Genomic DNA, 25,693 nt, shown 5'->3' on the forward strand with positions numbered 1-25,693 from the left:
AGACAAGAGTCATTGAATGCAATAAATTTCAAAAACTTTTGAAAGGAAAGAAACAGATTCTGGATCAGAGAAGGATTAGTATGACTTGGTTTCTAACCCCCCGCCAACATCCCCAGAATTCATGCTGTCAATAAAATCCTGAGAATTTTCAGGATTTTATGAAGAAATTATGAAGAAAAGCAAAATAAATTATGTATAATGACCATATAAATTATAAGTAGACGACTTTTCCTTGAAAATATAAAAGGAAGATTGAAAAAAATTAAACATTAATAGTAGATAATTGGGGGTGTAAAGAATACATATAATTATGTTTTTTGTACATTTTTAGTTTCCAAAGAACAATATCCAATAACATCCAAGAATAATATATTCCAAAAAATAATAAATATTTAAGTGTGGAAAGAATACAAACATGTATTCCACAGAAGAATAGAGGCAAATAATCAATAAACAAATGTTCTAATAAATGTTCAACTTTGCAGCAAAGCAAAATGATGATGTATAACTCAAATCTATCAAAGAAGGAAATTTTAGTTTTTTAAATTTTATTGTATATATTTTTTTATACAGCAGATTCTTATTAGTTATCTGTTTTATACATATTAGTGTATATATGTCAATCCCAATCTCCCAGTTCATCCCACCACCACCACCACCACCCCACCAGCCCCGCTTTCTCCCCTTGGTGTCCATATGTTTGTTTTCTATATCTGTGTCTCTACTTCCGCTCTGCAAACCGGTTCATCTGTACCATTTTTCTAGATTCCACAAGTATGCATTAATATACGATATTTGTTTTTCTCTTTCTGGCTTATTTCAGTCTGTATGACAGACTAGATCCATCCATGTCTCTACAAATGACCCAATTAAAGAAGCAAATATTTTTATTTAAAGTTATAATAGTGCTCAAAGCTAGCAAAATGAGGTTAGACTACATTTTCACATTCTGTTGGGATGCATATTGTTACCTCTCTATAGAAAGCTATTTTGCAATATTTATGTCCCTGTCCTTTGATCCAATAATTCCACCTCTAAGATTCTATCTTAAAATTTTCATCATATTACACATAATAGCAAATATTTAGTAATTATACAAATATCTGTTAGTGAAGTTGCACATTCGTTTTATGGAACAATTAAAAATTATTTTCACTACAATGAGGTACCACCTCACACCAATCAGAATGGCCATCATTAAAAAGTCTACAAATAACAAATGTTGGAGAGTGTGTGGAGAAAAGGGAACCCTCTTTACTGTTAGTGGGAATGTAAACTGATACAGCCACTATGGAAAACAGTACAGAAGTTCCTCAAAAAACTAAAAATAGAGTTGCCATATGATCCAGCAATCCCACTCCTGGGCGTATATCCAGGCAAAACTATAATTTGAAAAGATACATGCACCCCTATGTTCATAGCAGCACTAGCTATGAACACAATAGCAAAGACATGGAAACAACCTAAATGTCCATCGACAGATGTATGTATAAAGAAGATGTGATATATATATATATATATATATATATATATATATATATATATATATATACACAGTGGAATATTACTCAGCAATAAAAAAGACTGAAATAATGTCATTTACAGCAACACGGATGGACCTAGAGATTATCATACTAAGCAAAGTCAGTCAGCAAGAGAAAGACAAATACTGTATGATACCACTTATATGTGAATTTTAAAATACAACACAAATGAACATACCTACGAAACAGAAACAGACACACAGACATAGAGAACAGACCTACGAAACAGAAACAGACACACAGACATAGAGAACAGAAACAGACATTTCTCAGAAAGAGAAAGACAAATACTGTATGATACCACTTATATGCGAATTCTAAAATACAACACAAATGAACATACCTACGAAACAGAAACAGACACACAAACATAGAGAACAGACCTCTGGGTGCCAAGGCGGGTGGGGAGAAAAGGATTGGGAGTTTGGGAATAGCAGACGCAAATTAGTATATACATGATGGATAAACAACAAGGTCCTACTGTACAGCACAGGGAACTATATTCAAGATCTTGCGATAAACCAAAACGGAAAAGAATATGAAAAAGAATGTATATATATGTATATAAACATATATATATATGTATATATATGTATAACTGAGTCACTTTGCTATACAGAATTTATACAGAAGTTAACACATTGTAAATGAACTATAATTCAATAAAATTGTTTAAAAAAAGAAAGTATCATCAAGGAAGACTTACCTTAAAAAAAAAAAAAAATGAGGGCTTCCCTGGTGGTGTAGTGGCTGAGAATCTGCCTGCCGATGGAGAGGACACGGGTTCGAGCCCTGGTCTGGGAAGATCCCACATGCCGTGGAGCAACTAAGCCTGTGTGCCACATCTACTGAGCCTGCACTCTAGAGCCCGCGAGCCACAACTACTGAAGCCCGCGCGCCTGAAGCCCATGCTCTGCAACAGGAGAAGCCACTGCAATGAGAAGCCCGCGCACCGCAACAGAGTAGCCCCTGCTCTCCACAACTAGAGAAAAGCCCACATGCAGCAACAAGGACCCAACGCAGCCAAAAATAAATAAATAATTTTTTAAATGATGTTTTCAAAAGATATTTAATGGATTGAGAATATTCTGTGTACTTAATGAAAATAAATGCCACAAAACTATCCTTGTGATTATGGTTTTGTTTTAAAAAACTTTTTTTCCACACATAGAATAAAGACTGAAAGGAAATATATAAGATGTACACAGTGCTCATCACTGGGTAGTAAAATTAACGGCAATTTTAATTTTCTTTAATTCTGTATGTCCTAATTTTTTTTAATCCTTATTTTTTTAAAAATAAGCATGGTACTTAAAAATCCTTATGGATTTAAGAGTGAATTTTCAACAAATAGATAACAAGTAAAATAAAATATGGATATAATAATCTGAGATCTAGACAGAAAAGAACTGTGCTCTCTTAAAGATAATGAATGAAATTTCTTTGTTACAAAAACCACTATGCCTTCAACAGGACTTGAACAGAAAATCTACAATTGAAGAAATGCAAATGGCAAACATATTTAAAGATAAAACCAAATAACCAAAGACAAGAATAATAAAGCAATCTTACAAAAGAAAAAAACTTCTTCTTTTCCCTGTCAAATAAGTGAAGTTCACTTTGTCCCTGTGCCTCAATTCCCCACCTCGCCTCAAAGAACAGTGACTGGCAAGGGTATGATGAAGAGGCATTCCCTTCCACTGTTGATGGAGTACACATTAGTCCAATCCTTAAAAACATTTGGAAATGTAAATCAAGATTTAAAGTGTTTTTTTTTTCATGTAGTTAGACCCGGAAATCCCACTCTGGAGAATCTAGCCTAAATAGTCACTAAAGGGGAGATGGAAATCTCTGTGTAAAAAGATGTATCATTGGGGCAGCATTTGCTTCAAAATATTAGAAACATCCTAACTGTTCAAAGCTTATGATGCTAACGGCAAGTTTTTAATAATGTAGGAAAATATTTGCTAAAATTTGAAAGAGAAAAATAGGTACAACTATTCAAAAAATTAACCTATGCATCAGAAACAATTAGAAGCAAATATATCCAGATAGTAAAACTTTTAAAAAAGAAACAAGAAAAAATACACTGGAACTTTTCTGAACCACAGCATTGGTATTAATATTCCAAAGTGAATACAGGTGAGATTTGAAACTGTGGCAACAGGGACCATTTTGGAATTCCCTGCCAAGACTTCATTTCTCATTTTATCTTTCCATTTAATGCTGACTTATGTCAAAATTGTTCAAGGGCTAGGATTCAAAAGACTTGAGATAATGCAGAGAAACCACAACCTGTTGCCAACTTATGTAAGAAATGTTGGCCTCCTTAATTTACTTGTATACTTTGCCAATCAGAATTGGATTTGATGAGGTTTTTATTGGCCAGCCCCAGCCTTTCTTTATCATAGGGGCCACAATCCTTGGTGTGTTTTTCTACCAAATAAGTTATTACACAATTCACAGGCTGTTGACGTTGGGAGGATTCATGGTGTTTCCCCAAATTATTTCCTGCATTGTGCCAGATCCTGAAGGTGTAAAAAGTATTCTTTCTTTAAAAGCTGGTTAAGGAGACAAGGTTATCATTATAGAAATATTAGGGAAGAGTATGTGCCACAGGCATTCAGAGAGGGGGACAATCAATGTAGGCTGGAATAAAATAATTAAAGTAGCATTTATTGAGCACATACTAAATACTAGTCACTAAGGGTCTTATATACATTATCTTTTTAAATTTTCACAACAGCTCTCCATGATAATCATTATGACCCACACTTTATAAATAACTTGGGCTCAGAAAATATATAACTTTCCCAAATTCACATAACTAATAAACAGGTCTATATGAGTCCCACCCTTTCCCCCCTACTACTCAAAGAAGGCTTCAAAGAGAAGTAAGAATTTGAGGGGAAAAATGAGTACTATATCAATAGGTAAAAGGACAGGTAATCTGTAAACAAATTATAATGTATCCAATACTTCCTCCTCATAACAAGTTGGCCAATTACTTACATCAGTTTAGTAGAATATTTTTTCTGCTTATAAAGTAGAACGTCTAAGCATCAAAATAACCACAGGATCAAGCAAATATCTAGAGTCTCTCAGTTACTCTTTCCAAAAACATAATATAAACTGATTTTTATGATTCATGATTTATAAAATAATAAGGAAGTGAGTTGATCAAAGCGAGGATGTTTCAAACAGATTCTTGAGAATACATCAGACTTCCAGTTCACGTTGGGGTCATCATACACCATATTTTTAACACATCATCACATCCAATGTACTATTCAATTAGACTTTCCCAGGCTGATGGTGTTGGGAAATTTTATTTTTAAAAAAAAACAAACAAAAAGTTGAAGAGAAGGCAGTAGCCTTTCTCCAGAGGGAGTGACCAAGAGAAAAATTCTGTTTGTCCAGGGGTTGTTTATGCACAGAGCCTACACCTTGGTTTTCACACTGGGTAAAACTCACCAGACTCCTTTGGAACAAAGGAGAAGCAGACTCAAATAAGAAGCAGACTTAAATTAGTGGAATGAAAATCTACCACCCACCGAATCAATTCACCTCACAAATACGGAAGAAGCCCATACTGCTGTTCATGAAGCTTCTTTCTAGATGGTTTCTATAGGTGTAGGAGCAGCAGCAGCTGCCCCGAGAGACCAGACATGGATCTTTGATGCCACCTTATTTGAGGATTCCACACGCTCTCCCTTGATGAGCCTTCAGGTTACAGAAGTCAAACCTCATCAGACCCTTAGGAATCCTGTAAGTCTGGAGTACCTTCCTGCGGGTGCCATCTGCTACTGGTCATCTTACTGTAGTGGGTGGAATTTCTCTCCCCAAATGTGGAAGAATGACAGTTACTGAAAATACAGCTATTTGACGATCTTTCCAGAACGATGGGGGGAAAGCATGGCATCAACTCTTTCAGCCCAAGACAGTGGAAATCAAATCACGATGGGAAAGTCTCTAATTTTTTGTGATTAGCTTTGAAGTTCTGAACAAGAGGAGAAAAGGAAAATGTTTTCAAGATGTTTCCTTGAGTTGTGCTATAACACAAAGAACACTATGCTTGAGACTGGAAGGTCTAGCTTCTATAACATACTTTGTGTCACTTAGCAGGTCACTTAATGTCTCTGGGCCTCATTTTACTCAACTGACAAATACGGATAATGCCTACCTCAATGAATGCTTGATGAAAACACCAAATAATTAAATACAAACACAACAACAGAACGTACTCTGTAAGCTAATAGGTGATATAAAAATGTTAAGGTACATGTAAATGAGAAATTTATCGTTACTTACCTGTTCCCATGCTTTTCAACTAAAGCTTTAATGGCTGTGTCTGTAATATGGCATACACTAATGAAGAGTCCTTGAAGGCTGAAAGTCTACCAAAAAAAGAAGTATCTCAATAACATCTTTAGTTTAAAAAAAAGATTTAATACCAAAAGCTCACAGTTTATTAGTTATTCAAATAACCACAAAATTATCTAAAGAGGATTTTGTTTTGGTAAACAATGCACTTTAATTACATCAACTTTGGAGGGCTCAGTAAGTCAGGCACATATATATCTTTGTTTCTTGGATTTCTTTTCTGTTGCTTTGATTTTTGTCTTTGTAGAAAACATACTTTTATTTCAAATTATTTTATCAAGGCTTTGATTGTGACCAAAGAATATGGTTGTGTAAGGGATATGGAACGCTCCTTAAGTGGCGTGGCCACTTCAAGTATAGTTTCCACCATCACCACCATGTTATTCGGCCAAAAATAGTTTCCTAGGAAGATAAATTAAGGAAAACATACAGTGACATCATGATCATTATACAGATTCACTTTGCTTACCACCAGGCCAAGCTTCAGTCAGAAATTGACAAAGAAATGAAATATAGTGAGTCTTACATAGCATTTGGTTTTAGATTTATCACCAAATATAATGGGACATAAAAGTGACAGTGCTTTTATATGATATACTTCTTCCCACTGGATGCACAAAATCAGAAAAGCTGAAAGAAAATCTTACCTGACACTCACAAATTTACACCACCAGTATGTATTCTTTGTGAACACGAGGCTCAACTCTAAAAAGCTGGCACTTTACTAAAACATGGAGTTGATTTAATATAAAGTCTTTATCTTAAAAACATCCTACAAGGAAGCTTTTTACATTGAGAAGAATGATCAGAGGACCCTTGATAAAGTTACATGTCATAGAAATGGTTATCCTACATTAAGGCTTGAAGCAAAGGAAGGAAACTGAAGCAATAGCCCTGGAGATGAAGACTTCCCCTCCCCATCAGGCATGCCATCTGCCATTTTGAAGCAGGCCGTGGAGAGCCAGCAGATTCACCATTTTCATTACACAGGTAGTTGGTGAAAATTATTGCTATCACTCAGTGCAGCCATTTCCTGGTTTTCATCTCTTATTTACATGTCGACACCCTCAACAACGAACTTCTGTTTTGCTTTCACCTTTTAGGAAACTGGTAAAGACACTGATATCTTTAAAATGATCCTGTATTTTCCAAACAGTTCTTATGGATGCTGTGTGCAGAAAGTATATTTGTGATGCCTGACAGCACATCTGATTTTGCTGCTTTGGATGGAAAGCCATAATGACTCATTGCCTTCTGCATCTGATATATATTGACATCAAAGTTTCTGTTAAAATATCTGAAGGAGGCCTTGCTTCCTTCCAGAATAGTTATCATGAAATTCATGAGAAGTAGAGATTAGTTGATTAGAGAGGCAGGTGGAAAACTAAAACTACCTTGGCCACAATTCTACTCTAAGAGATTGTGATATCAGGATGGCTCTTCACAACTGTCTGGTTTTCTCTTTCCTTCCAGGAATGTGGTAGGATTCCAATTCCCCATTCCACAGAGCTCGCTGCTCTATGAAATGTAATCAGTTGTTTTAGGATGCAGTGCATGCTTCACCACGTCCTCTTTCCCTTCTTCCATGACAGTTGCCAGTACTCCAGCCAGTGCCTGCTCTCCTAGCCCAGGCCCTGGACCAAGCATGACAAAGCTGTTGAGTAGAGCCTCCAACCCATCCAAGACGGACATGAGCAAAACCTTTATTGTTTTAAGCTACTGAGATCTGAAGGTTGTTTGTTACCACAGCATAATCTAGATTTTCCTCACTGATACAAGGCCTATGCCGGCCTTCTATAACTAAAGGAAATGCTTCTGCAAGCATCTGCAAGAACCCTGCAGATAATCAAAAAAATTGCAGAACTCTTTTACAAAGTTCTTCAACTCAGGTGACCCTTAAAATTGAAATGTAGATCTGTAATCCTTGTCTTGCTGACATAAACACCACCAGTGATGCAAATCTGATGAAATATCTAACCTTGGCTACTTCATTACGATAAAATTCTGCATGGGGGATGATGCGCCCTTATTACAAATTATCGTATTACCTCCAAAAGATAACCAATTTATAGAGCTGCTACAAGGAATGTGTACCAATTCTACTACAACGCTGCTGATACTGTATAATTTTTTAAACTATTTTAGCTGGCATATTTTAGTTGTCTAGAGTTGTTTATTTCACATATTTATTCTTGCAATAATAAGCTTTTAGAAGTCTTTTATTTCATTTATTATCATTTATTTATTCAATACTTATTACATACCTATTATGTGTGAAGTACAAGGAAATGTCCCTGTCCTCTCAGAGCTTACAGTCTAGTGAAATGCACTGATATCCTCTTTTTCGTTTATCCTTCCAAGTTTGAATGTCTTCTTTATAAACATGAATTTTTAAAAGTATTGTATATATCAGCCCCTTTGGGGTTTTTTAATGGTATAGAAATTTTATATACGTATATTCTTGAAGCTATCAATCATCCATTTACAATTTTGTAATTTCTTCAAAAATGAAGACGTTGTCCTCCTTCTATATATTGAATAAATGATTTAATCTTTGTCAATTTTTATTAAAATTTGATTTTGATTCAATGTTTATATTCTTATTCCATATAGATTGACTTTGAAACATGATAAAGCAGGGATTCACCTTAAATTACTGAAATGCTGTCCTGTTTCTATAATACCCTATCTTAAACAACCCTTCCTTAACCTCTTTAAACATACATACAGAGTTTTGCATACATATAATTGTCTACGTTGGTACTCTCTAGTCTGTTGTATTAATTGGTATTCCTTATTGTAGCAAATACTATTTGGGGAATTGTAGGTTTATGGACTAACCCTGATAGTACACATTAAAAAAGAACACAGTCACTAGATGCAAAATGAGTAAGTTAGTAAGTATGTAATAAAAAATAATAATCATAATAACTGAGTAAGTTGGAGTAGGGAGCTAAGAGTTGTGAAATATTTGTACTAAAAGTTAATCTTGAAAAATGTATTGCTAGGTCTGTCTTATAGTGAGATGTCCTAAAATAGTGGAACACAATTTAGTTGATAGAAAAGAGGACAATTATGAATGTTGAAAAAGAAGGACAAAGAGCTAGAGACAGGAAGGTAGTAACAGATGGGTTCATGCTGGGAATAAGAAAAATAGAGTGGTACAAATAAATATTCAAAAGTTTGCTGACTAGGACTTCCCTGGTGGTCCAGTAGTAAAGAATCCGACTCCCAATGCAAAGGGTTCAATTCCTGGTCAGGGAACTAAGATCTCACGTGCTGCGGGGCAACTAAGCCCACGTGCCACAACTACTGATCTCGCGTGCCTCAACTAGAGAGCCTGCGTGCCACAAACTACAGAGCCCATGTGCTCTGGAACCCGCGCAACTAGAGAAGAGAAAACCCATGCTCCACAGCTAGAGAGAAGCCCGTGAGCCACAATGAAGAGCCCATGCTGCAACTTGCACCGCAACGAAAGATCCCACATGCCGCAACGAAAACCCAACGCAGCCAAATATATAAATAAATATTTAAGAAAAAGCAAAAGAAAGTTTGCTGACCGAAGTCAGAAGTTGGATCAGCTGTGGCAGGGTCCACTGGACGATGCTTTATCAGAATGATACAGAAGTAAGACAAAAGCAAGACAAAAGATACTTAAAAGATTGTTTTTTTGGTAGAGGACACACAAAACTTGAACATTATCCTAAGGAGCTGACCTATTTTAAGACGTAAATGCAATCTAATTTTTAGTTATGGAGAACAGTATGGAGTTTCCTTAAAAAACTAAATATAGAAATACCATATGACCCAGCAATCCCACTACTGGGCATATACCCTGAGAAAACCATAATTCAAAAAGACACATGCACCCCAATTTCATTGCAGCACTATTTACAATAGCCATGGAAGCAACTTAAATGTCCATCGACAGATGAATGGATAAAGAAGATGTGGTACATATATATAATGGACTATTACTCAGCCATAAAAAGAAATGAAATTGGGTCATTTGTAACGATATGGATGGACCTAGAGCCTGTCATACAGAGTGAAGTAAGTCAGAAAGAGAAAAATATCGTATATTAATGCATATATGTGGAATCTAGAAAAATGATACAGATGAACATATTTGTAGGGCAGGAATAGAAATGCAGATGTAGAGAACGGACATGTGGACACAGGGAGGAAAGGGGAGGGTGGGATGAATTGGGAGATTAGCTTTAACATGAATACACTACCATGTGTAAAATAGATAGCTAGTGGGAGCCTGCTGTATAGCACAGGGAGCTCAGCTCGGTGCTCTGTGATGATCCAGATGGTGATCTAGATGGGGGGGTGGGAGGTCCAAGAGGGAAGGGATAGATGTATACACATAGCTCATTCACTTCATTGTACAGCAGAAACTACCACAACATTGTAAAGCAATTATACTCCAATAAAAAACAAACAAAACAAATACAATGATTTGTCGAAGGCTATAGAATTGGTGTCAGTGGTACTTGTGTTAATCTTTTTCCAAACATCTAAGGCCTTTAAAGCTTCCTGGGCACGTTGCTTTCCTACCTGTACCCACTGGCCAAATAATCCCAGCAGGCTAGTTTCAGATGGCGCTAGTCCTGAAAATGACACCATTATCTTTGTTTTACGTGAGGGCTCAAGTTTACTCTTTAGGCATTTCTAGCTAAATGCCTTGTAATTCTGAGCTACAGCATAACCCATAAACTGAAAGTGTCGATCATGAAGAAGATTCTCCAAAGAAAATATTAGACTAAGAAAGTAATTATGCTGGAGGAGAGGTGTAGAATATAGTGGATGACAAGCAGGCAGGGGAATAAAAGCAGTCTTATCCTGAAAATTAACTCTGATTTAAGTTTAACACCATGCAAATGCCCAAACTGGCAAACAAAAGACTACAATGGAATCTATTATGAGGGGTCTTCTACAACATATCGTCCAAATCAATAGGGGCATTTATTTATTTATTTATTTTTAATTTATTTATTTGTTTTTGGCTGCGTTGGGTTTTCATTGCTGCACACGGCTCTTTCTCTAGTTGTGCACGGGCTTAGTTGTTCCGTGGCATGTGGGATCTTCCCGGACCAGGGCTCGAACCTGTGTCCCCTGCATTGGCAGGTGGATTCTTAACCACCGCGCCACCAGGGAATTCCCGGGGCATTTATTTTTATTGACTGTTAAATCTTCCAAATCAATAAGGGTATTTATTTTTATTGAATGCTAAAACATCAACAATTCAGCTCTTCTAGAGCAGAGCCAACCTTTTTAACCATAGTTTCTTTTCCCATAGCTCCAAATACACCCTTGGCTATTTTTGCATTCTTTTCAGAAATCCTTTTTGGAGCTCTGTAATCTCCTCCTCCTGTATCCATGGTCTCAAAGGACTGTCTGAATTTTTATGACACCACCTGCTATAAACACAACAAACTCAAACTTTTAGAAGCTTTTTAAAAATAAATAAGGGACTTCCCTGGTGGTGCCGTGGTTAAGACTCTGTGCTCCCAATTCAGGGGGCCCGGGTTCGATCCCTGCTCAGGGAACTAGATCCCACATGCATTCTGCAACTAAGAGTTCACATGCCACAACTAAGGAGCTGGCGAGCCGCAACTAAGTAGCCCGCGAGCCACAACTAAGACCCAGGGCAACTAAATAAATTAAATAAACAAACAAATATTATTGGTGTCATGAAAATGATAAGTCATATCTGTAGTTGCCACCTCCTCACTCTAACAGTCTCCTCCCAAATAAAAAGGTCATATCTGAATGTGAAATGGCACACGAGTATTGATGGAGTAATTCTTTGGTGACAGTCTCTGCTTTGGAGGCAGGGGTCACAGAGCACTAGGCCCTTGGTGAGTCTGGAAATGGACATGTTGCAGAATTTTTCCTGTTTGTATCTTCCTGAATGGTAATTCAAATATCCAATCACTCCCCACCCCCTTCAGCTCAGTAAGGTTCTGCCAGGGCAGCAGGCAGGCTGTGCTTTGGTGGAAGGGAGTTCACTCCATGTGGAGTGGTTGGCAACACCTATGTCCAAAGGCATTGTTGGTGGAGGTGTTGACCTCAGTGACGAGTGATTAAGGAGGGCCAATACCTGCCCAAGGTTGAGGTCATAAGTGGGGCAAGTATATTTCTGGCTCAAGCTTGGCTAGGGCTGGGGTGGGTGGGAGCAGTGATTAACTGCAAATGAGGACAAAAGGACTTTGGGGGATGATGAAAATGTTCTGAAACCAAAAATCATCAAACTGTTTACCACTTAGTATGTGTAAATTTTATATGAAATCAGTACACCAATAAAATTTTTTTAGAACCATATACACAAAGAAAAACTTGCTAGGGTGAAAAAAAAATTCCAAATCTACAGCTCTAATGAGCTCACCATGCCCCTGGCAAAAATTAATTTAATGTTGTTCAGTCTTCAACTTGTCTTGGCAACAGTTTTATTTTCGTGATAAAAACTGTATAAGAACTATGATCTTATCCATGCAGGAAAAGAAAGCCAAACAAAAAGATTACTTGCAAAGGAAGAATAATCACACTGAACCCAAGATTCTCCTGTGCAAAAGTAAATGTCATGATAATAAAAGAAAGAAATTTTAATAGGACAAACTGAGCTCTCAGAATTATATGCCAGGCTAAGATGTAGCTCTTGTCAAGGGAATAGAAATATAATCAAGCGTGCTCATTTGATGTTCAAAAGAGTTAGTATATAGTTACAGTTAATTCCTCTGAATAGCAAACTGCATACATTTCAGATGAAGTTGAATTTGTAAACAATATTTTTCCCCAATACTTCATAGAAACACATCTATTGCAAATCTGAGGACTCAAGTTCAATTGCCTTCAGGGACAGGCAAGTAACACAAATGCAGGGAGAAGGGCAGGTGTATTTCCATGGTATGCCAGACTCATCATTTTGGGAGTTTAGTGCTACTCTCGATACTTAGCTTCTGCATCAGGGACACTTCAGGGAATGGTGAGGACTGTGGCAAACTGGAGTGAGTTCCAGAAGATTGACACTTTTCAAGAATGAAAAAACAAAACCTTATTGCTGGGTCTTTTAATTTTTCAAATCAGATTACCTAGATTTTTATATTAAAAAATCTTCAATTTACTCATCTGAAAATAGTCCAGAATCAGTGGCTTTCATGCTGTTTTATGCCGTAGAAACCTTTCTTCAAATTAAATTCTCCATAAAATACAAAAATATGAACCAGAGCTAGATTATTTCAAATATCTATGATTCTATGGGATCCTAAATAAGAGTTGACCGAGTAATCTCTTATCTAGCTGGTCAGCATATTTACCTCATGCCAATTTAACTCATTAGGTTAGCCCAAGTTAACATGTATTAAGTGATTGTTATGGACCGGACACTGTGCCTTTGTGGATGCATGATCCCACCATTGGCAGTCATACATACATATTTCAGGGCAGGGAAAGCAGAACACCACAGAGGACATAGAAAACCCTGCTTCTAGAGGAGGAGGAGGAAAACGTCAGCCAAGGGTACATTTCCACTGTGCCTTAAAGGATGGGTTAAGTTTTTCCAAGCAGAAATGGGTGTCTAGAAAAGCCTGAAGAAACACATATAGGTGTGAAAGTACATAGTACCTTCAGGGAAAGTGAGATAGCTGGTACACAAAAGGAAACAGCACCCAGAAATTAGGCATTCACCTGTTTACTGGTAATTGAGTTATACTAATCAGTCATTTTCTTACCGTATTTGCATGGAGGAGGAGGAAAAACAGGCCTTAGAGTGGGGAGGATGTAAATCCTAGCTTACATGAATGAAACATTTCTATAATTATATACTTTAAGTTAGAATCACAAGGATAATCTGTTATTTTAAATTGTTTTCTTTTTGAGTTAATAGATTTTAATCCTAGAAATTAAGATTAGAAATGTTGATGAGAATCAAACCCATGATATTTTGTGTAAAAATCTGTACACTTTTGTGTTATAAATATTTATAAAATTTAAGAGGATTTGGCTTATTAAAATAAGATTATCCTTATTGTTCTCTCACATGGTGCAGGATGCAGCATCTCCGTGGGGTTTATTCCTGTGCTGTCCTGTGTTTGTTGCCCTCTCTGTGTGGGCTGCAGTGAGGAGGTACAAAAAGGAAGCAGCCACGCTCCGTTTGCTAGGACTCATTGTTTAACAGAAGTGATTTTGTGGAGAAGCCATTCTCCTCCACTGCAGGAAGGCAGTTGCCTTAAATTCTCTCTATAGAATTCTGAAATGCTTTCCTCAGAGACCAGAAGGGCTCCAGAAGGTCAAAACCTTTCGCCATGACAATATGGTACCTCAGAGGGCAGAGGAAACTCCAAAGTTCCCAAGCAAGCATTGATGTACTCCTAGCATCTACCACCAATTCTGGAAGAGTAAATACTTGAGTTTGTGCCCTGCCATGAGAGTTTTCATTCTGATTTTACCTCTTGAGCCTAGGGGGAGCTGGAAGGTGGGGCTTGTGCTAGGGTTATAGGATGGAATGAGCAAGGCTTCATCCCTCTACAACATCCTGCATGAATTATAGGCTCTGACCCTGTCTTCTCTCAGCTCTTAACTTTGCTGAGACTTGAGAATCCTGAAGGTCTTGGTTCCAGCTCATCTCTCTACCCCCAGGGGCTGGGCCCCCAACCCTTAGGCACAGAATCACCATTCAGAGGAGGGACACATTCATGCTTCTTCCCATCTGGCTTTTCTGCATCCTGCTAGCAGTGGATACAGTGTGCTAAGTGCTGAGTCCTATCAGAGGAAGAGATTCCTGCCCCCACCTTCTGGTTTGATGGTATGTTGAGCCATCTTGGGTTTCCTTAGGAAACAGTGAGGCGGGGGCATCCCATAGTCCCCCATACCACACCATGAGGAAGCCACAGCACTTCCTGCCCTTACTCTCTCCTCTGTGGTAGGTCAGAAAGTGGGACCACAGAGGTGCCAACTTCTGAGAGAAATGAGGTGTCCAAAACAGAGTTCCCTCCCATCCACTCAGGGCAGCCTCTTTGTCTTTCTGCTTCCCAGTGCTCTCCTCCAAACCCCAAAACTCCCTTGTCCCTGGCTGAACACTAGGATGCCATACCTGTTACCAGGTGATCACCAACTTCAACTTTTTTTTCTGCCCACCTAGGCTCACATGCTGCTACCAACTCCTTAGGCTCTAATAAAAAACCTTGCCATGGCAACTTCCAGAATTCCTTTTTGTCTCCGGCTTTGGCTCTATGTATCAGCCCCTCCCCCCAGCCATGATCCTCCCCAATTCCTCATTCACCCCCTTAGGTATTTGCCCTGCTCTCTTAATTGTAGAAAAAACATTCTTCTCATGATACAGAGTCCCTCCACATTACTGTCACCTTGTCTCTACTTACCACCAGTGAAACATCTGTGCTTTTAGCCAAGGCCAACCCCTCAACCTGTGACTCACTCCTATTATGTTACTTCTGCACCATAAAATTGCTCTAGCGGTTCTCCCTTTCTCTCCTCCATCATCAGTTTATTCCTCTTGACTGGATCTTTCCCATCAACACCCAACAAGCTATATCTCCTACCTTTAAAAAGCCCTCTTGATGCTATCTCATTTTTCTGCACCTCTGTGGAACAAACCTCCCTAAAGCAGTTGATTACACTTGCTATCACCAATTGCTCTTCCTCTCTCTCTAATCCACTCCCGTCATGCTTTTACCTCCACTTCTCACCTGAGTCTATTCTTCTCAAGGCCATGAATGATCTCTGTGTTGTTAAATCTAATGATCAACTCTGAGTCCTCATCTTACTTGGAGGATTGGCAACTTTTCATGCAGTTGATCACTTTCTCCTTGAAATACTTTCCTCTCTTGCCTTCCAGTATGCCACACTCTCCTGGTTTTCCTCCTACCTCACTGGCTGCTAATTCTCAGTCTCTGCTTATTGGTTCCTACTTTTTCCTCCAAATTCTTAATGTTGAGGTGTCCCAGAGCCTGTCTTTAGATCTTCCCTTCATTTACAATCATTGCCTTGGTGATCTTATCCAGTCTCATAATTTTACGTATCTATCTTTCTCCCTTCCTTCCTTCCTTCCTTCCCTCCCTCCCTCTCTTTCTTTCTTCCTTCCTTCCTTCCTTCCTTTCTTTCTTCCTTCCTTTTTCTTTCTTTCTTCTCCTCCTCTTCCTCCTTCATATTCATCATCATCATCATCATCATCATTCAATCTTTTTTTTTTTTTTTTTTTGCGGTACGCGGGCCTCTCCCGTTGCGGAGCACAGGCTCCGGACGCGCAGGCTCAGCGGCCATGGCTCACGGGCCCAGCCGCTCCGCAGCATTGTGGGATCCTCCCGGACCGGGGCACGAACCAGTGTCCCCCGCATCAGCAGGCAGACTCTCAACCACTGCGCCACCAGGGAAGCCCTTTTCTACTTTTTGATGGTCTGGGAATGTGTAGCTAATTTCTTGGAGTTATATTGAGGTGTGAGGCCCTTCCTTTTGATGTGAGTTATGTTTAGCTGCTGGACAACTGTCCCTTCCCTCTCTCTCCCTCTTCACCTCTTCAGAAATGGCTTTCAGCTTACCAGGCACAGTTTGTCTATTTCTTGATCGAATACTGCTGTTTGCCTGCAGTGGTTGGTTCCTTTGCTAGGATTTTTTGAATTGAGCTTTGAAATGGCTGTATATTTTAAACTTATCTCTGTCTTACTTTTCGTCCACGCATCTCTTGGTTTGTATTTTTGTCCTACCTAGGAGCCCGGTTGCTGCCCCAGCACATTTACAATTTGGAAATGTTTAATTGATGGAGGAAGTAGGACCTAGAGCTCAGAATCATAAATGCTGACTTTGACCAGAGAACCTCCTAGTATATCAGCTAGGCCATCTCTTCTTCCTTACTTTGTCTAGTAATTTTCTTTTTCCTATCCATTTTAAGAAGTTCTGCATTTGCTTTTTTAAAAAATGAGGATAGCCGTGTATTCAACTAAATAAGGAAACAAAGAAAAAGTCTTCTATCGTAAGGCTTTGAAGTCCTCAACTTGTCATTTAATTGTTACTAAAGCCCTCCATGGATGCAGAAATGCTGTCTTCAGATAGGGTAGGGGTTGCACCTGGATCTGTGTGTTTGCTGTTTGAGAGGATGCCCGGATGCCAAACTAGAAAAATCCTGTGAAAGAAGTAAAGGATTTCACAGATGTTAGGAGTTAGGTGTGCAGACCCTAGACTCTCGATCACTGCGCCACCAGGGAAGCCCATCATTCGATCTTAATCTATCTTTCTATCTAGTCTTCTACAGCCAGGACCTTCCCTGAGGACCATCAAACTTCTGTGCTGAGAACAGACTGTTGGAAGTATGGTCTCAGGCAGAAGCTGGGAGATTAGTTATGATGCTACTGCAGTAATCATAGCAGCAGAGTGAGCGAGAGACATCATCATGTTCCGAATTCATTTCATAAGGTAGAGACAACAGGATGGACTGGATATGGACAGTTAGGGAAACAATATCAAGGATGACACCAACGTTTTTGTCCTGAACAACTAGAAAGATGGAGCTGCCATTAAGTGATGCTGTGAATACTGTGACTGGAGAATATTTCATATGTGTAATCAGATGATGGCTTGGAGCAGGGAATCAGGAGTTCACTGTTCTATAGTTTGAGGTGAATATTGGACATTCAAGTATATGTGTTGATTAGACAATTTGGGCATGTGAGACTATCCCATGCAATCATGAGCTCCATTGTGCAAGTCCTGTGTCTTTGTCATGTTAGCTATGGTCCCTTACATATAGTAAATTATTTTAACTGAGTGTAAGATATTTCTCAAAATTATTTTTTAAATTCTTTTTGGTCCAGTTTTGAGATATAATTGACATACAGCACTGTATAAGTTTAAGGTGTACAGCATAATCAAGGTTATTTTTATTGTGACCTGAGGTCAGTACCCCAGTAATCGTGTGTCAGCATTCCCTATTCCATAGCACTCATCACACTAATGTAATGATTTGTCTGCTTCCTAAGCCCAGACTTTCAATTCAAGTACTATTAAGGTATTATTATGCCACCACTATCCTAAGCCCTGGGGATATGAGACACTATTGTATTATTTAGGCAAGAATGGATGAGTAATCTAACAAGCAGAGGCAGTAAACACAGAAAAAAGGGGGCAAAGTTGAGATATATCAACATTAGAACACAGTCACTGACTTCATGTTTGAGCTGAGCAAAAACACAGATTTATAATTATACCAATTCCTGACACTGGAAAACAGTTTTGTGGGGTTGATGGTGAGTATTCAGAAATTTTAAATTAATATGCATTGCCTTTGAAAACAAGGCTCAACTCACTGCTCTTCATCACACTATGGACAACAGACCAAAACTCAGTTTATTCATCTCCATCCCCTAAAAGCACTTGGGTATTGGGTGGCTTCCTGGCTCAAGGTTCTTTAGAGTGCATAGCTAACCAGCCTTTTCTCTTATCATGCCCTCTTCAGGAACATGTCAACTTCTACCCCAGGTATTCAGACCTCCATCTACATGCTCTCCCTCCCTGCTTCTCTCCCTGCCTACCCTTGGGAGTGGGGACCAGCCCCTCTCCATGTTCTACTGTGATCTTCATTCCCAGTGTCATTCAGTCCATGCAGCTGATAGACAGTGGAAGTGGGACAGAGGCAAGAGAGCTACAGCAGCCTCCCAAGTGAGTTCTCCAGAAAGATCTAACCAATAACCAACAGGGAGCAGAGAGGGGAGATTCTATCATTTGCTTTTGACTGTTGTCATATTACCTATAGGCTGTTGATAAACACAAAGCACCTGCTCAAGGGTGGAACACTGGCACTCTCGTAAAAACCTCCCTTCCAGAGTGTGGGCACATATAGAAGTCATCAGTGAATTCTGCCTGTGAGATTCCTGGCCGCTCCTCCTTGACAATTCTAGCCTTATGTCCACACTGCTCCTCTGGGCCAAAGGACACCATGATAAAATTCAAGCCTGACCTTTACCTTCAATGTACCTTAGACAAGGGCCTTCCTTCTCTGTTCAAGTCCCTTTATCCGTAGTCCGGGGTGGGGGTGGGGTGGAATGCTACCCAGCTTAAGTGTGGGTTAAAGCCCCTTCCCTAGATAGGAAGGACATTTACCTCCCTTACGCCTTCCCTGAACACACCGCAGTGGAGAGAAGGAGCAGACGCACACCACTTTACTTAGAGATATACAGTGTATTTTTGTATAATGAAAATGACAGTAGCAGTCCTCTTCAAGGAATGCTGACGTTGGAGAGACTACAAAGTCTCTTGACTGAGCTGGGTCTTCTTGAGCAGACCAGTGCTTCCCTCCGAGGTGAGAGTTGGGAATTAGGGTGGGTTCCCTGGTTGGGTGACACAAGCCACTCAAGGACAGTGCCGAGGGTGGCGGCAGGGGATGCCCGGGACTGAGGCAGAGTGGAGTTGATGGGAGCGGGGGCGGTGCCGGAGCTTACTGTCTGGGGAGCGGGGCACAGCGAAGCCCACCTGCTTCCCAGTGGGCGGAAATTGGGCCTTAGGGTCCCCTCTTGTCTTCTCCGTCTTAGTTTGCGCCTTGGGACTTTTGGCTGAAGCCAGGCTCTTTCCCACATTTTCTTTTCTGGTGTTGGCCACTTTCTCAGATGTGGAGGACACGGATTCCTCACGCCCTTTGCCTTTTGTCTTGGGGTTAATAAAGTGCAGAAAAGATTTCATCTTATTTCTCCAGCCAGATTCTGGAAAGCTGGGCCTCTTGTGAGTACGGCCTTGCATCACCTGCCCCTGAAAAACCTGACCTTGTAAAGTTTGGCCCTGCAACGGCTTACCCGGAGTGAGTTGGCCTAGGAAAGGCTGGCCCTGTGACACCTGGGGCACCACAGGCTGGGCATTCTCAGGAACCCTTGCTGGTTTGAGGATGACATTGAGCTTGGCTTGACTCTCTTGCAGGTCATTCTTCTCAGAGTCTTTCCTCCCAGGGACTCCAGGAGGTAGCTCTGGGGGTTTAAGCTGAGGGCGATGCTGGGGACTGTGTTGACAGGGGACATCAGGGTGAAAGCGATGTCTCCGTCGCCAGGGGCTGCAGGGTTTCCCATTCAGAAGCATCCCTTCTGGCCTCTGGGCTTCAGCAGAGTGGCTTTTCTCTCTTGTGGAGGAGACTGCAAACCCGGCATCCCCTTTTCTGTGGTCCCCGGCCGATTTGGGTTTGCCTGGCTCCTCTCTCTTTTCTGCCAGTGTGGGTACTTGGGCTGAGTCCTTGCTCTTGTCAGGACTTTGGGGCTCAGGGCTCCAGGACTCCTTCAGGTTGTGGTTGTTCACGCTGGCCTCCAGCTGACCACGAAGCACCTGGGCCTCTGTCAGGTCCCCACTGGGTTGCGAGATATTGGTGGCCCAGTGGACAGAACCGTGGGATACTGCACTGGAACTGGGTTGCTTCTGTTTCTGATACACTGCCTTCAACCCAGTGGCCAGCTGTTCTTTGGAATAGAGGCATTCTGGATCTGGGGAATGTGGCATATCTCGTGGGATGGGGAGCTCCTGGAGCAGTGTGTTTCCTTGGTTGTTTAGACTCCCAAGAGACTCCTGTGTGCATATGTTCTCTGAGGCTGCTACAATTTGTTTCCTGGACTTCCTTGCCGTTATGGGAATTCCCAGTTGTATCTCTAGCATCTTCTTTCTCAGATGGAAATTTAGTTCGGCCAATTTGTGTTCTCCAAGTGAGGAGGGCCTCGCAGGCTCTGTCTGACTTTCTAGAGGCACCATCTCAATTACTTCTTCCACCTGCACTTCAGCCTGGAATTCATCTGCAATGTCTGCACAAGCCTTGTTGGCATCTTGAAAGACTGACCCAGGACTTAGACCCTGCTCTTCAGGTGAGGTCATCTGAGTCAGAGGTTCTGTTGGGAATTTGATAGGCCCAGGTACCATCTCTGTGATCATAGCTTGGGAAGTGATTGCTGGGGCCATGACCCTAGAGAGAGCCACATAATAAAGAGCTGGCAGCCCTGACAAGAAGGCCAGATACTTGTGCCGTAAAGTTGTCTCCAGTTTCTCAATGGCTCCCTCAGACAGGGATCGGGGCAGCTTAGGATGTTCAGTGACAGCATCTGGTGAGGTTTGTTGCTGCTGATCGAGGGCCGTCGGCATACAGGGTATAATTTTCTGTTGTAGGTCCGAGTCACTTGCTGCCTGTAGTTCCAGGGGCTTGCTTTCTGGGATGCAGGTGAAGGGAGCCACTTCCAGGCCCCCAGGAATTATGCACTCCCAAGAGCTATATACACAGGCAGGGACGTTGCCCTGGTGAATCTGCCCACATTTGGAGTTGATATGGCTCTGCAATATTGCCTTGGCCTGGTCAAACAAGTGTGGCATGGGGACTGTCACTGGGTCCACAATGGGTGAGAGTGGGTCATCAGCCCCAGCGGCCTCTAGAGATGTAGGCCGGGGGCCATTCACACTGTCTAGGGATATGCTTCTCCGGGACAGAGTCTGCTGATTAGTGGGGGACAGGAGCAATTGAATGGACTGTTGGATCTTCTGCAGCAGGCCCCAGCAGTGGTGAATCAACTGTCTCTGGAGGCGGAATTCCAGCTGTCTCCTGGCATGCTGCTGTGGGAAGAGTAGTTCTCGTGTGAGGACTGAGATGGGATGCCCTGGCCAGGAAGTTTTCACAGTCTCAGAAGACTGGGCTTTGTCACAGGGCTTATACTACACAGGGCTCTGGGTGTGCTGATCTCTCTGGGAAACATCTGGCCAGTCCCACTGAAGCTGGAGCTGCCTCTGCAGCAGGTGCCACTCCAAGGCTTCACACTCATCCAGGGTCAGAAATGGGACACTGATCTGAGCTGGTTGGTTGTCAGATGGAGCAACCCAATTTTGAGAAGACAGAAAAGAGGGTGGAGCTGACTGGGGTGGAGCTTTAGGCAGCAGAGGGAGGAAGGAGAGTTCCTTGAAGAGAAAAGGATCCTTCGAGCGGGGCTTGGGCATGCTCTCATTCATGGAGAGGCCTTGAGAACCCAAGAAGGTGTCAACCAGGGACTCACTGTGCAGAGAAGGAAGACCACAGAATAGCTGGCTATATTTCGGCTGCACATGGCCCACTGAATCATTAGCCTGCTGCCCAGGCATTAGATAAAGGCCACTTAATTCTTTAAGGGCTGAAGAGGGCAAGGCAAGAGCCATATGGTTTGGGATTTGCTGGTAGCAGTGTATTTGTTCTGGGTCCATAATGGACCATTCAGAAACCCAGAAGGCCTGGGTAGGCTGGCCAGCCATACATGGACCCAAGTTCTGGTATGAAATGGTCCCAAATCTCTCAACAGAGAACTGAGAAGTATCATTCTGAATGAAAGAAACTGGTTGCTTATATACAGGTTGGTAAAATAATGGTGGATTTGGCATAAGCTGCCTCAGAGACTCTTCCACACGTCTGGGGAGACCCCACCTCTGGAAATGCATCCATTTTTTTACATGTAGCTCAAGCCGCCTCAGAACTTCAGGACTCAGGAATGGCAGGTGGGCAGGGAGGACAGTGACCATCTGCAAGGCCACAGGATGTGTCAGGGTAGTAACTGCTCGGTTCAGAGTCAGCAAAGACACCTGGGAATTTAAGGGCTGATGGCCTTGGTTCCCACAGACAAGGTTGAGGTTGCTCTGTATCATCTCCTGCAGCTTTACTGAAACCCCAGGTTCCTCAATCCTTGAAGAAAACATAGTCTCTGGGCCCCTGGGCACCTCTGGCACTTGAAATCCCTGCCTTAGCATGAGGTATTCAGCCCAGAAATCATGGATGCTGGCTGCACCAGTTGACTGGGCAGCTGACTGGGTTAAGGATTTCTGTGACACTGTGAGGGTTGCAGATGGAAGTGAAAGGTCTTTGGAGTGTGGGCCATGCTCCAGACTCTGTTCAAAAGACACATTAGACGTGGACAAAACCTCTAGGCAAGAGGAGCCCTGCGATGGGCCCCCTGAAGTGGGGGAGATCAGAGTGTTCTCACCCACCACCAGCTGCTGAATCTCCAGAGCCACAGCATTGCAGGTTTGGCAGCAGGGATCTGCACACAGGATCCGCCGCACGCTCCCCTCCTGAGGAAGCCAGCCCTGGCTGGGAAGGGAAACATGGCAACCGCTTGTTACAGATGGAATGACATCTGCCTCTTTTCAAGGGTGTGGCCTGGAGATTGACACTGCTCCCCTTAGCCCTGTAAACTCTGAGGCCTGCACCCACTGGGTGTTTACTCATCTACTTTTCTTCCCAGGGAAATGTCACTTGGCAAGTTATGGTGTGCTGGACTGAGAGCCTGGGGCTTGTTGGGCAAAGTCTCAGACAACTGAAAGGAACGCAGGGCCTTGAGAGCCTGGGAGGTGGGTGAGTTCTCTGCTGACCTGTGCTGAGTAGCTGAACTAGGAGAAGGCAACCAGGCAGATGGGGGAGCCAATGGTTAGCTGATGGCGCAGCACCAGGAACATCACCAGATAGAACCTGGAGTCAGCCTCGTTTGGGGCTACAGAGGTCCTTGTGGGAACTCTGCATTCTGGGGATTACAGGGCATACACAACATCTCTTGGAAGACAATCCCTATTCTCTAGAGATCTTAAGAGGGGGACAATATGACAAGCTCCTGCCTGAGGGCTGTCCCAGGAACTGGCCTCCCTGAAGACAAAACCAGAGGAGGTACGTCAGCAGGGTCCAGGGGTCTGCCCTTGAAAGGGTCTAGCTGTAAAGAGAATATGAAAATGATGACTGATCTATGCACTTAATTAATTATCTATCCTTGTCTTGTGGTTGAGTGAAAACCCATGTAGTTTTAAATCCTGCACTAGTCAAATCCTGAATTCCAGGACCTTTGTGAGCCTAGCCCAGAGCAGAACTGCAGGACTCCTGTCTCCTGAGACGTCTGATCCCACCCTCTCCTCTGGGAACCCCCAACCAGTGTCCAGACTCCACTGTGTCTGGCTACGTCCCAGCCATTATGCTCCACCCCAACCCTGCCCCAGGCCAAGCGGACAAATGATCACAGGCCAGGCTGGGAGTTGGGAGACTGCAAAGAGCAAGAGATCACCTTCTCATGACAGAGAGCAGCTCCCACGGCTTCTCAGCTTCTTCCCGGGAAAGTCTCCTAGCTGAGAAACCAGGAGACAGTGTTACATGGAACGGGAGAGGATTCAGGGACATCCTACAGGAAGCTGGAGACCTCTGAATGACAGGAGACGGCAAACCCCAACAGCCAGTGCTCTGAGGCATGTCTGACTACAACTTAACCAGGTATGATGTGCTCTCCTGGACCTAATCTCCTTTGACCTTCACAACCACACTGTGAGTGAGACAGCATCATCATGCCCATTTTATGGATAACAAGACTGAGAGCTGAAGTGACGTCCACTGGGTCATAAAACTAGTAAATGACACAGTTAAGGACAGAGCCTTTACTTCCTCACTCCCCTACTTCCTCTTCACTCCCAGGGGTAAGGTGGAGAATTCTGGAACATTCCCAGGCTCTGATTTCCCACCCAAAAAAGTCTTCTGGGAGAATCTGTCAACTTGGGGAATTGGGCCTTCAGTGGTTAGAGCACCTGGTGCCTGGCACCAGGGGTCATTGAGGGACAGGGTTCATGGGAGCTTCACCCGCAGTAGAGAGAAGTCAGAGCAGAGACTGGGACATTACCTCTTGATGCTGCATCTCTAGCCTTTTGTCTGACTTTTCGGTGATGCTTAAAGACAAAAGAGTTAGAGTATGAAGTTGGGACACCATTTTCTTTTTCATGTCCAAACTGAGACAAAGCTAATATACAGTTCCCAATCCCTTGTAATTTATCTGTATTTTATTAACTTTCCTAACTTTCCATACTCTATTTTTTCACCCTAATATTTCCCTTCTCTTCTTACTTCTGATTCATTTTGAGGTTCTTTCATCCTCAATACCTCCCATTTTTTTCCTAAGAGAAGTTGTGTATCATGCTTATGATGAAACAAGAGAAAAGGTGGAACAGAATAAAAGGTGTGTAGGTCTAATAATCAAAGAACTTCAATTTACAAATGCCTTAATGGACCACAAACTAGAAAAATCTCCCATAATGGGAGGTCTTCTAAGATCCAGTGAAGCACATTCCATTTCATCCAAGTCTCAACCCAAGTCAGAGAGAGACGTTCTTGAGTTTTCAATTAGAATACATTGCAGGGATAGCCTGGTAAGAAATTATTTGTAGGCTCTGAGAAGGGAAATACCTTATAAGAGTAACTAACGGATGGTAAAAAAAAAAAAATCAAGGGGAGGGAGGGGAAAAGGAAGGATAAAAGGAGAGACACTGAGAGCTTAAAAGCTTCTTATCTGAGGCTTAATTAGTTCAGTCATGGTCACAGTGTTTCCCTACCTGGCAGCAGCTCCTTTTACGTTCCGATGTTAGTCCATGGTAACGCTTTTTCACTTGCCAGACAATTAGGATAATAATGAAGATGGAGCCATAGGTGTATAAGGGAAACCCCAAATCCCACAGAACAAAAGTCGGGCTCAACATGATCTAAACCTCATTAGCACAAGGAGACCAACCATCCCTATATGTAGGCATTCAGAGTCCCGGCGCCTAGTGACTTCCAATGCTACACTTTGTCATCTCCGCCTCACAGACGACGGAACCAGGCCACCAGACTGCATCACAAAGGTCTGTTTCACAAGGCAGCTGTGGTGTCAAAGACCTCTACCTGTCTAGAGAAGTGAATGTGGTGATCCCATTTGCAGATGAGGGTGTCTGGTTGTCTGCAAGGACTGAAGGTGCCTCTCACAGTCACTGTCTGTTCT

The 25,693-nt window shown here is 41.9% G+C and overlaps 1 protein-coding gene across 1 annotated transcript; it reads right to left on the reverse strand.

Annotated features, from left to right (window-relative positions):
* Positions 1 to 19,289: 19,289 nt before the first annotated feature.
* On the reverse strand, positions 19,290 to 25,412 carry SPATA31F1 (SPATA31 subfamily F member 1). Its single transcript, XM_024763011.1, is given in 4 exon segments — positions 19,290 to 23,001; positions 23,960 to 24,020; positions 24,563 to 24,608; positions 25,269 to 25,412. Coding segments are annotated over 4 exon segments (3,963 nt in total).
* Positions 25,413 to 25,693: the final 281 nt, after the last annotated feature.

The sequence above is a fragment of the Neophocaena asiaeorientalis genome, unplaced genomic scaffold (assembly GCF_003031525.2).
Source record: "Neophocaena asiaeorientalis asiaeorientalis breed wild unplaced genomic scaffold, Neophocaena_asiaeorientalis_V1.1 scaffold449, whole genome shotgun sequence".
In the NCBI taxonomy this organism is placed as follows: Eukaryota; Metazoa; Chordata; class Mammalia; order Artiodactyla; family Phocoenidae; genus Neophocaena; species Neophocaena asiaeorientalis.